This window comes from Scyliorhinus torazame, chromosome 16 (genome assembly GCF_047496885.1).
Source record: "Scyliorhinus torazame isolate Kashiwa2021f chromosome 16, sScyTor2.1, whole genome shotgun sequence".
Taxonomy (NCBI): Eukaryota; Metazoa; Chordata; class Chondrichthyes; order Carcharhiniformes; family Scyliorhinidae; genus Scyliorhinus; species Scyliorhinus torazame.
The window spans coordinates 25,923,456-25,936,670 of NC_092722.1; the positions used below are offsets into that span (position 1 = coordinate 25,923,456).

Here is a 13,215-nt window from a genome sequence, read left to right on the forward strand (position 1 = left end):
TCAAGGCTTTAACAAAACGCAAAGACTAGGACCAAAACAATTAGTGATCGACTGGTACGAATGTTATTGGAGTTGTATTTTACATGATTGTACAGAGGCGCAGCTACCAAAGCTCTCATCTGGTCACAATGCTGCATCCTCACTGCACAAGTTTAAATAGAACCACATACATTTTCAGCGCACATAAGTGAACTGGAGGTATATTTGAAAAGGAAAAATATGCAGAGTTATAGGGAAAAAGGACAGTGGGATTAAATGGATAGATTTTTCAAAGAGCTAACACAGAAATGATGGGTAGAATGGAGTCCTTGCGTGCTGCCCGATTATGATTCCACAAAAAAGGCTCATCTTTCCATTGTTTCACAGACATGATGGGCTGAATGGCCTCCTTGTGTACTTTATGATTATATGATTCCACAAAAAGGCCATATGCTCTATTGTGCCTGTGCTATCTCTTTCCTAGAATAAACCAAATCAAATCCTACTGGATAGCATTCTCCCATAAGCTCCGTCTCTTCTACTTCAAATACCTATATCACTTTCTCTTAAAATTCACAATGACCTTTGCCTCATACACTCACTGTGAAAAAGCATTTCATGCTCCAACAAACCACTGCGTTAAGAAATTTCTCTCAATCCTCTCATTTTTCTAGTGATCATTCCAAATTGATGGTCCCTCATTGCTGATTCACCCCACACTGAGAAATAGTCTCTCCTTATTAACTCAATACAAACTTTTCTTCAAAATTAAAAAACCTCAATTAAATCTCTTGTCCTCTCTGCTCTAGTGAAAATGGTCCCAATATCTCAAACATATCCTTCTAACTATCACACTCCTGAACATGTGGTGTGTGCTCTCCATTGTTTTAATGTTCGTACTATCATAGGGTGCCCAAAACCTAACTGTACTCTAACTGGGACTGCGGTTCCAACATTATAACAATGGCTACAGTTCAAAAACTACTTAATTGACTAAAGCTGTGGATGTCCTCAGGTTAAGAAAGAAGTATACACATTCAAGCCTTTTTCTCCAACTGCTGTTTAGGGCAAAATTCATAGTTATCTTACTCTTCAATACTATTACTAAAAACTTAAAAGGTGATGATTATTCATTTTTTCTTCCAAAATGCATTACCTCATGCACACAATCTCATCTGACACTTATTCTCCCATTCTGCTAATGTATCTATGCCTTCCTTATCTCTTACCGACCTCATTGATTGGTGATGACACCAAAGGAGGATGGGCAAATTTTGAGTTTTACATCCGCATGCCCAAATCATCTAGATATAGCAATGACTCAAGTTCATTTAGCACTAACCCCAGGCGTACAACTCTTCTTCGATCTGAACAAAAGTCCTTTACCCAACTTCTTGTTTCCTAACTGCCAGCCAGCCAATTTGCTATCCATACTGCTACATTTTTTCACATACCAAATCTGTGCATTTTTCCCAGCAAACTTCCCAGGTGACACTACTGGATACCTTCTGGAAATCCATGTACTACATAGACTTAACGGTCCCTTATCTATAGTTATTTCTTCAACGTATGTCTGTAACAAATCTATTAGCTGTCCATGATTCACTTTCAGCCCGGCTAATCTCCCTTCTCATCTCTCTACTACACTTTCTACAATCCTCATGGTTAACAAAAGTACTGTTAATTCAACTTCATTTCAAACCTCAGTTTAATTTAATGTATTGCTGAAAAAAAGATACATGTCAAAGCTTTTCATCCGGGCACTGCACAGGAATACCAGTATAAGGGGAAAACAACAATTTATACTGTATGAGAAGAGAATGCGGATTGGTTGGCAAATGGACTCTGGTCGAGGCATTGCCATGGAGAATGCACCAGTTGATAATAACTGACAGATAACTGCCAAGCACTGTTTGAAATTTAAACCAGGCAACTTGACCCTGATTGGTCAAGACATTGTCCTGGCCAAAGAATCAGTGAATGGCTGTCATTTATTTTGTTTAGCTGAAATAATGTTTTGATGTGTCTTTAGGTATGTACAAAGAACAACAAAGAACAAAGAAATGTACAGCACAGGAACAGGCCCTTTGGCCCTCCAAGCCCGTGCCGACCATGCTGCCTGACTAAACTACAATCTTCTACACTTCCTGGGTCTGTATCCCTCTATTCCCATCCTATTCATGTATTTGTCAAGATGCCCCTTAAATGTCACTATCGTCCCTGCTTCCACCACCTCCTCCGGTAGCGAGTTCCAGGCACCCACTACCCTCTGCGTACAAAACTTGCCTCGTATATCTACTTTAAACCTTGCCCCTCTCACCTTAAACCTATGCCCCCTAGTAATTGACCCCTCTACCCCGGGGAAAAGCCTCTGACTATCCACTCTGTCTATGCCCCTCATAATTTTGTAGACCTCTATCAGGTCGCCCCTCAACCTCCTTCGTTCCAGTGAGAACAAACTGAGTTTATTCAACCGCTCCTCATAGCTAATGCCCTCCATACCAGGCAACATTCTGGTAAATCTCTGCTGCACCCTCTCTAAAGCCTCCACATCCTTCTGGTAGTGTGGCGACCAGAATTGAACATTATACTCCAAGTGTGGCCTAACTAAGGTTCTATACAGCTGCAACATGACTTGCCAATTCTTATACTCAATGCCCCGGCCAATGAAGGCAAGCATGCCGTATGCCTTCTTGACTACCTTCTCCACCTGTGTTGCCCCTTTCAGTGACCTGTGGACCTGTACTCCTAGATCCCTTTGACTTTCAATACTCTTGAGGGTTCTACCATTCACTGTATATTCCCTACCTGCATTAGACCTTCCAAAATGCATTACCTCACATTTGTCTGGATTAAACTCCATCTGCCATCTCTCCGCCCAAGTCTCCAAACAATCTAAATCCTGCTGTATCCTCTGACAGTCCTCATCGCTATCCGCAATTCCACCAACCTTTGTGTCGTCTGCAAACTTACTAATCAGACCAGTTACATTTTCCTCCAAATCATTTATATATACTACAAACAGCAACGGTCCCAGCACTGATCCCTGTGGAACACCACTGGTCACAGCCCTCCAATTAGAAAAGCATCCTTCCATTGCTACTCTCTGCCTTCTATGACCTAGCCAGTTCTGTATCCACCTTGCCAGCTCACCCCTGATCCCGTGTGACTTCACCTTTTGTACTAGTCTACCATGAGGGACCTTGTCAAAGGCCTTACTAAAGTCCATATAGACAACATCCACTGCCCTACCTGCATCAATCATCTTAGTGACCTCCTCGAAAAACTCTATCAAGTTAGTGAGACATGACCTCCTCTTCACAAAACCATGCTGCCTCTCACTAATACGTCCATTTGCTTTTAAATGGGAGTAGATCCTGTCTCGAAGAATTCTCCCCAGTAATTTCCTACCACTGAAGTAAGGCTCACCGGCCTGTAGTTCCCTGGATTATCCTTGCTACCCTTCTTAAACAGAGGTACAACATTGACTATTCTCCAGTCCTCCGGGACATCACCTGAAGACAGTGAGGATCCAAAGATTTCTGTCAAGGCCTCAGCAATTTCCTCTCCAGCCTCCTTCAGTATTCTGGGGTAGATCCCATCAGGCTCTGGGGACTTATCCACCTTAATATTTTTTAAAACACCCAACACCTCGTCTTTTTGGATCTCAATGTGACCCAGGCTATCTACACACCCTTCTCCAGACTCAACATCTACCAATTCCTTCTCTTTGGTGAATACTGATGCAAAGTATTCATTTAGTACCTCGCCCATTTCCTCTGGCTCCACACATAGATTCCCTTGCCTATCCTTCAGTGGGCCAACCCTTTCCCTGGCTACCCTCTTGCTTTTTGCTTTTTATGTACGTAATGTACTGTAGTTTCCAGTACACGCAAACGTGTCACACTCAGAATTATTTAGCAAACCTTGTCCAATCACATCTAATGTTGGACACTGTGTTTTGAGTTTTGCTATTACGGCTGGTTGGGTATGGTCTGTACCTTGCCCATAGGGAACAGAAGCTGTGACATAAAGTCCGCCAGTATCTACACATCTAGCATCATACTGGCACTGAAATTCATATATCACATTATTCATTTGTGTGATAGGCAGAACGTCATTTTGGTTTGATGGCAGATCCTGTTAGTGGGGAATACCACTCGTGTTGTTACTGTGTTGTATTTCATCTGTTGCTCCAATTTTTGAGATATCTCACCATTCCAGGGTAATCTAAGGTAGTCTGGGCACTTCGGCTGCGAAAAGTGCTAAACAATCCTCAGTGTGCTAACAATTATACTGACAACCAATTTAAAATTGTCAGTCGGGCTTTCAGTGTGACACATTTGCATGTACTGGAAGCTTACATACCTGAAGACACAGGGCTTTGTTCTTAGCAGACAGAAAGAACATGTATATACATTGCACCTATTTCGGCTAAACAAAATAAATGACAGCCATTTGCTGGTTCTTCCCCCAATCGTTGACCAATCAGGGTTAAGCTGCCTGGTTTAAAAATCAAACAATGCTTGGCAGTTATCTGTCAGTTACTATCAACTGATGCATTCACCATGGTAATGCTTTGACCAGGGTCCACTTGCCAACCAAACAGCATTCTCTTCTCATACAGTATTAATTGTTTTCCCCTTATTCTTGTGAAGTGACCTGATGAGTGCAAGATGAAAAGCTTTTTCAACAATACTCAAGTTCTGTACTACCAAACAACTATTAGTTTATTGTATTTAATGTAATGGAGCTCAATTCTTTGATAAACTCTTTGATGCCTTGTAGGAATACAGTTATTCTGCATTTGATCAATTTGATATTTGCAGATTTCCCATTGCTGATCTGACCTTTCGTTACCCAATTAATTTGGTTCGGATATCTTTTTACCTTGCTGAACTTTGTTTTTTTAATTACGGCATCCTTATTTACACCGCTACCCTATTCTTCTTACAATGAACCGGTCTACATTTTGATCACTATTGCTCAACTTTGATCTCATGAATTAATTACCTTTATTCCAGTTATTCTCCTCTATCTCATCTCTACTGTTCAGTGTCATGTGAAAGATTTTGTTTTGTATTTCCTCACTTTATCTAGTTGTATTTTGTCTCAATGCGACCACAGGGATATCATCTTTTATTAACACTGACACCCAAACCTCACCTGGACTTATAGCATCTCACTGAATGTGCTCCCCTCAAGGATCATGTTCCTTTTGCACTTTGGTTTCAATGTTCTGAAATGGCAGATAGCCCAAATATGCAAATGTGAATTATCCTGATGTGTACATCCCCCATTTTTATTCTCATCCCTCCAGCCTTGTGAACAGAATCAAGCTGATGCAAGGTAGTTGAATAATTCCTTACATTTGATCTGGAAGCAAAACCATATGGACAGTCTGAATGAGGAGTGACAGCTGTGAGTGGTTCAGCAATGACGACTGCAATACCTAGCAAGATTTTACACCAGGACCAGCTTAGCTTAAAAACAGTACCAGTCTATCACTAAAATTAACCTACGATAGGGCTTGCAATAATCAATTATTAATACACAATGAAACCTGCACTAAATGGTCACTTTCAGCAATGCAACTAACTGTATGCACAGCCATAGATGGCTGAACAAGCATTAACACGTCATGCCCCAAATGAAGCACTAATAGTAGTTAAGTTGTGATTACAATATTTAATTGACACATCTCACATTTATCACAATTCTTTTGGTTAGCATCCTCAAAATTTGTGTTGAGAAATAAAAAATGTTTTTCAAGTCTCTGGCTCACAGTCACCTACACAGCCTTTAAAAAAAAATCTTCCCTGCTCTTATCTCTGGAAGGTGCCAACTCAGTGGTGGGGTACAATTGGCACAGATCTTCTGCTATCTCACCCACATTGCCATTCTTCATGTGACCCATGGAGAGAATGTTCAACTGTGGTAAGCATCACAATTCAGCTATATGCTGTTTTACACCATTCTTTCTCTCAGGGGCTACCAAACAGTTACCAGGAGTGGAATCCCAGCTGATTTTCCCCTCCCTAACCCAGTCGTGCTGACGTCAATTGTTTGACCCTGATTAAGGTCAGCTGACTCAGCTAGATTTGGGATTGGACCTGACACCTTCATGATTCAAATGACTCAGCTGCTCATGAGGTAATCTCACCAGGCCAGTGGGATCAAAACCTGTCACCCTCTTAAATAAACGTGGCCCAGTGCTCCTAGGTAAAATGATTACCCTTTCACAACTGCTTAACCCCTTCATCGCCACAAATCTACTTATAGGCTTAAACAAAATTTTCTTAGCGTGATGCTAAGCTATATTTAGATTTGAATGGCATTCACATAACATTACAAAATACAGTGGAACTCACAAAAGATCAATACAATTTTTACCAAATTCTCAGTATGATAAACTTTTTTCTCCCAGTGTATGAAACCATTTCTATTTATTGAAATGTAATCTTGTATGAACACCTAAATTTCAATTTTATGTTGGAATATTTTTTTGTTCACCTTCATTTAACTTCTACATGGATTTGACTCTAGTTATTGATCTTGTGTTTAATTACCAACACTCAACATCTCAAGAGCATATTGTTAACATTTCAATTGGAGTAGTAAACCTCCATTTGTCAGATCAATTAACAGGTAACTGGCACTGCAGAAAACTTGATTACATTTTGTAATCAATATTAAAACCTTTCTTAACATCCAAGTCCTGTTCAGGTAACTGCCAATTTACAATTGTTCTTAAGAGGATTCCACTGCATCTATCACAACAATCACACTAGCAGATGCTTGCCAGGCTGGTAAAGGGGTTAATAAGGTTGCAGGTTTCATATTTACCAGTTGCTCTGGCCATTTTAGGACACCTCTACCTTATCCAAGATGGGCTCTACTTGATTTAAATCAGTTGTTAAAACACAAAATCAACATCAGATTGCCTGATGGTGTAAGCCATGGGGAAAGTGGGAGGATGGATTGAGAAACTTGTGCTCACTGCAATCATAAAGCTTGAATCGACTTTTTTGAGGTCGATGCCAGCAAAATCTAATGCCTTCACACCAGTAATGCACAATTAATTCTGGTGAGGGCTGGGGGGTGGATAAGGGGAAGGGGAGGTGGGGGTGGAAACCATGAAATCTTAAATGAATTAGAACTAAACTTCCCACTGCTTAATCAAAGTGACCAGAAGAACAGATTTCAGTTTAGTTGTTTCATACTTACCCAAACTTAGATACACTTGCGACAACCTCCTCCATCCCCATTCTACTTCTGCAGACATGTGTCATTCAGCAATGGGAAATGGGAAGGCTGTCTGCTACTTTTCATAAGATTCATTTTGGTAATATATTGATTTATATTTGTTAGGGTTAAAAGTCATAACAGCCTACTTATTACACATTGCTCATAGCACCAACACAAAAAAAAAATCAGCAACGAGGAGATGAGGGGAGAAAATTTCACAAAGGTGAGAAAAAATAAAATGAATTGGCACCATCTCGCAAACATTTAATTTTTAAAAAACAGCCAAAGCAAACACTCAGGTAGGATGAGGTGTACAATTTAAGTTCAAATAAAAGTAGGAACAAGACTTGTATCAAAATAAAGTAAGCAGTTAACGTTCTAAGAATAGGTTCATTCTCTCTATGTAACATTAGTATACACAGCCCTACCATTCACAGAATGACAGGAATTCAAAATGAAATGTTGGCAAACCTGAAAGCACGGAGTAAATGGAAACTCAATTAAAGTGCTGAGACCTAATGGATTGGCATTGGGCAACATGCAAGTTTCAGGAATGAGGAATAGGCGATCAAAAATGAAGAAACATGTTCAAAAAAAGCAAAAGGGTAGGATAGAATCATTTTTATTTACTTGCAAGATGTTTTTATAAGTCAGGTAACTTGCATTTTATGGGGAAGTTACTTCTGTGGGAGGAAGGAGAGGAAGTAGGAGCAGAGTGAACGAACAATCTGTCCCATAAAATGCCTCAGAAACAGCTACGTATTAATACTCATTTCTTGGGTACTGTGTACCTTCAATGATGAATGTTCTTGACTTTGAAGAACTAAATGGATCCCCTGGTAATAAAAGAAGATTTAAGAAAACCAGAGTTTACAGCTGAAGGCACATTACATTGCAGAATTTAGGGCATGGGAGAGGCATAAGTAAATTCTATATATACATACATATACACATGACTTCCCAGTTCAGAAAACAGTAGCCCAATGAAATGTCTTATAAGAAACATACATATTTAACATATCCATTATAAAATACATACAACTTGTAAAGGCTCAAATACACTATGAACAAAATAAAACTAATGTATTCTATCAGGTTATGAAAATTTTCAGTTTAAAAAGACAGTATCCCTTTTGTTTACCTACATAGCCTAGATTTTAAATGCAGTAGCAATCAAACTTGCTTGACAAAATCAACTGCAGGGATGAAATGTAGTATTAACTGGGTTCGGTGAATGAGTAGTATAGTAGGAGTGGCAGTGGGAAAAATATCAGCCACCGTGATAGATTTGGATTAAACTGGCACATACGAGCTTGAGGATGACTGTCAAATTGTTCCAAAAATAATGCAGTATTATTGTACTGTCCCAACATCCCAGCCTGCACCACTGCGCTCTTCTAGCTCTGGTCTGTGCGGCTGTCACGCTACCACTGGCATCAGTCAGATATCTTCAACCTGGACTTCTTTGCTGAAGTGACATCACCTCTCAAATATTTCCTCTAAGCTGCGCAGCAACCCAGATATTCCTGTGCAGGCCCCACCTAAGTCAACCCCTTTCATATGTTATGCAAAAAACTGTAAAAGTTCCTGTGCACTTAATTAAGTTGTTTGCGCCCACAAAAAAATTATTGTGCCTCTCTGTATCTTGTACTTTCAAAAACCTCCACATATTTAATTCCATCTCTCAGAATCCTTGTTTGGTGTTAATTCCTCCCACTGTCCCTGTAGAGCACCTTGAAATATTTAAAGGCACGATGTTAAGTGCAACTTATTATTATTATTAAGCCTTATGACAAATCTCTCAACACCCTACCACTCCAGCCCAACTAGTTCAGGAGGGTTGTAGTGCAAAAAACATACACTTTGGATGAGACAGCAATCAATGCAGTGCAAGGAAAAAAACATGTAACTAACTCCCTAATGGAACACAGATTTGATTAATGGAGCCCTTGGGTTGGGGAGGAGAAAAGTAAAAATGATCACTACCTACTGACCTTACTGGATGAGGGCAAGATGACAGTACTGGTGATTACTGTCTTGAACTTTCATGCACACTTTGACATCAGCTAACTCAGTACAAGCTTGAGGCCATGTCTATATAACTCAATACTGCTTACTGAGGAGTTCTTAATCTTGTGGGAGCCATGTATGCAAAGGTGTAACAGTGAATGTTAAAGGGTTGTACTCAGAACAGTTGAGAAAAACTAGATGATAGCAGGAGATACAAGTTACAAACGGAAGACTCAAATGGAATTACAGAGAAACGGCAAAAATCTAAAACTGTGAATGATAAAAACTGTTTGCAAAGATCAGTGTTGTTGCCTGGGTTTCTGTAAGGGTATTTTTGAGATTAAATTTTTTTATAGTTTGGTCAGCTGAACTATGAAAAACTTCCAGCAGCTGGACTCCCTCTGGGGGTCCTTTCTGAGCTGTTATTTTATACTGACAACATTAGCATTTTGAAGTGGTGACTTCTCAGTATGGAAAGTAAGATTTTTATCAAGAGATTGCACTGAACAGCTGATGTTAATAAATCAGTCTTTCATTCCTGGTTTTAGGTCAGTAAGGTAACCCAAGTGAAAAAGTGTTATTCGCGTTCCACCTGAATCAGAAGGTGCAGGATTCGAACTGCACTGCAGACAGTCCTGGCAAACAGACATTCGGCTCTCAGGTCTGGGTTGACATCCAGCAGGATATTTGAGTTGAGAGTGCGCCCTCACCCATTTCATTGTATGGGTTTTGGCACCCTCCCCCCACTACATGCAGTTCTGGACAAACTCCAAAGCCTCCACCCTCCAACATCCTCCCAACTACTGGGATAAAGATGATTATGACCATGAAAGGAGCATTCACGTCAGACTGTTAAATTAGCCTGTGAATCCTTCCATTACTTCACACTGCTCTTCATGGAAGAAGTATGAAGATACAAAAACAGAAACCCAAAAAGTGAACAGACCTGCAAAACACACAGCCAATTATTAGCAAAATATACAAGAGGCATTGCAAATCTGCAAAAATAATCACAAGTATGATAGCTATTGCCACGCAACCGAACTTCCACACCAAACTGCATTTTCACACCCCTGAATTCTACTGTCTATTATCAGCTGAAAGATTCAGCTGTAATTCCACTCCAAATTGTGCCTGCAATATCAACATCAGGATTGTTGGCTTAATGGTTGAATCTTTGACAGGCATCCACTGAAAATTAGCTTAGAGCATCCACACAGCCAGGCACATATACAGTTTATGTAGGCCTACAAAAGGGACATTGTTTTATAAACCACTTAACATATCTTATATGGACTAATAGTGATGCCACAAGCACCATCACCTTTAGTCACTTCTACCATTACTAGCTTGGTTATAGCAAGAACATTTTTGTAATGAACTGTGAAGGACTTTCACTCCAAGAATCCTTTGGATGATCCTGATAATTTAAAATTGCATTAGCATTTTGCTGACATGCTGAGTGATGTACTTAACATACAGAATTATAAGTCATCAATACAGTTTAATTTCTATATGTATATTCCATATTAAATTATCAGAAGGAACAAAGAACAAAAAACAACCTGCAAAAAATCTAGCAAGTAGTGTGATTTCAGCAGAAATCGAGCTACTGCTATTAGAACTAAGCACCTGGAATAACAATTGGCACACAATTGTCCATAGTGGGGTGTACTGCCGTTGTGAGAGTTGAGTGACAGCAGGATATTTAACTATGCATGGTGTCACAACCAAGCTAGATTCTATTTTCAGCTAACATCCATATATATTATTCAGAATTTTGGTTGAAAACTAATGACCATGAGTGGGAACTCTGGCTGATATTTCCCCTACCCAGAATAGAAATACTAAGATTAATTGTAGTGTTGCAACTACTGTCCGAGCTGAGATCAGCTAAGTTTTCTTTCAATGAACGGAAAAGGACAAAGGTGCAAGGCCCGATTCCAAAACCATACGTTAAATAATTTCAACAGAGTTTGAGTGATGCACTGAAACATTTGAGGCTTATCACATTTACCAATTGCTTTCAACATGAACTCTTCCTCAAGAGTGGGTAATGGCAGTAGAAAGAGAAAAACACATCTGTCATTTCACCTGGTGGTGATGTCACACATAAAAGAGATAATTACATGTGTGGCACCACACTAGCACAAGAAAAGGAAATCAGCGATGATCTTATCAAATGGTGGAGCAGGCTCAAGGGGCTGAATAGCCTACTTCTGCTCTTATTTTGTATGTTCACAACGCCAATGGAGTAAGTTATGTTAAAAATCTCAAACAGATATCATTGTTGAATCATAATAGACACCTGATGCACTCTTCTGCCGGTGATTACCAACATTTTTGCAAGAATTCTGCTCACAAAACGAGGGTAATGTTAGTTCTGGCAAATTCCATTTTAGTCCCAACATCAAGTACTCCAAGAGAATGGTCAACAATTGTTGATGCACAGCAAAGCATTCTACGATCTAATCCAACAATCTGCCTCTTCCACACCCCAGAAGATTTATTAAACCAATGTGACATTTTTCAATTTCCGACACTAGTCATCCATGGAGCTCCTTGAATGAAATTGCTATCTGCAAGCCATTTAGTGCCAAATTATTGTAAATTGTGTGTGGTAGACCTTGTCCAGTAAATTGTCTAAATTAATTTCACATTCGGGGGGCATGATGGTGCAGTGGTTAGCACCGCTGCCTCACGGTGCTGAGAACCCGTGTTCGATCCTGGCCCAGGGTCACTGTCCATGTGGAGTTTGCACATTCTCCCCTGTCTGCGTGTGTCTCACCCCCACAACCCAAAAATGTGCCAGGTAGGTGGATTGGCCACACTAAATTCTCCCTTAATTGGAAAAAGAAATTCATTTCACATAGGACTTTCGTAGCCAATACACGAAGGAGACTATTATCCCACTAGTCCAGGCTGGAACAGGGCAGCACGGAGGTGCAGTCGTTAGCACTGCTGCCTCACGGCGCTGAGGACCTGGGTTCGATCCCATATCTGGGTCATTGCCTGTGTGAAGTTTGTGCATTCTCCTCGTGTCTGCGTGGGTCTTAGCCCCAGAGTCTTAAAAAATATGCATTGTAGGTGAATTAGCCACGCTAAATGGCCCCTTAATTGGAAAAAAAATTGGGTACTCTAAATTTATTTTAAAAAAGAAAAAAAAAAGTCCAGGCTGGAATGTCCACTGTGCCACCTAGTCCTGGGTGACGTTCTACATAAATTTCATAGTAAAGCTTTAATCTAGATCTGTCAGATGGTATTCCCCCCCGTGTCTTCTGAGTTTCTCCTTGTACACTTGCCCACAATGTTTACTCTTAAGCCACTTAACATGTAAATTAGAACCCTTTAATGCTAACTCAGCTCATTGTCTGACTCGTGTACCATGGAAACTGCACTAAGGTTGACCATACAGCTTACACTTACAGCCTGTGACTACGTTGTCTCTGCTGCATCTCATGCCAGATATCAGATGTTAGACTTTCTCCTGAAAAATTGGGCAAAGGACTAGACTTGACCATATTGACCATAAACAGGGACTGGTTTAGCATAGTGGGCTAAACTGCTGGCTTGCAGTGCAGAACAATGCCAGCAGCGCGGGTTCAATTCCCGTACCAGCCTCCCCGAACAGGCGCCGGAATGTGGCGACTAGGGGCTTTTCACAGTAACGTCATTGAAGCCTACTTGTGACAATAAGCGATTATTATATTGTGGCATCTGATTTTAAAGATTTTCCACTATAAGTAAACATAAACAATTCAAAACAAAGTTCTGTTAGCTTTAACAAAAAAGCATGGCAAAAAACAAAAATAAATAACCGGATGTGCACTGTTTCAAACTTTTATTTGGTAGGAAATCACTTTCCTTAAACAGAATCGTTCCTTAAACAGGTCACTTGGACAATTCATGCCGCAAAGAATCGAGATGGCCAACTTCTCTCAAGTCCCTGCGAGCACACACATGACAGTAGCCCAGAAA

At 40.2% G+C, this 13,215-nt stretch overlaps 1 protein-coding gene across 11 annotated transcripts in view; it reads right to left on the reverse strand.

Moving 5' to 3' along the window:
* Nucleotides 1-13,215, reverse strand: part of kcnab2a (potassium voltage-gated channel subfamily A regulatory beta subunit 2a) — a 341,966-nt gene that overhangs the window by 40,187 nt on the left and 288,564 nt on the right. For 8 of the 11 annotated variants that reach the window (XM_072478111.1, XM_072478107.1, XM_072478102.1 and 5 more), the window contains one exon: nt 8,019-8,063. The exons of the other annotated variants lie outside the window; for them this stretch is intronic. In XM_072478111.1, coding sequence (XP_072334212.1) covers nt 8,019-8,063 — 45 coding nt within the window. The remainder of the gene's footprint in view (nt 1-8,018; nt 8,064-13,215) is intronic. 11 annotated transcript variants of the gene reach the window in all.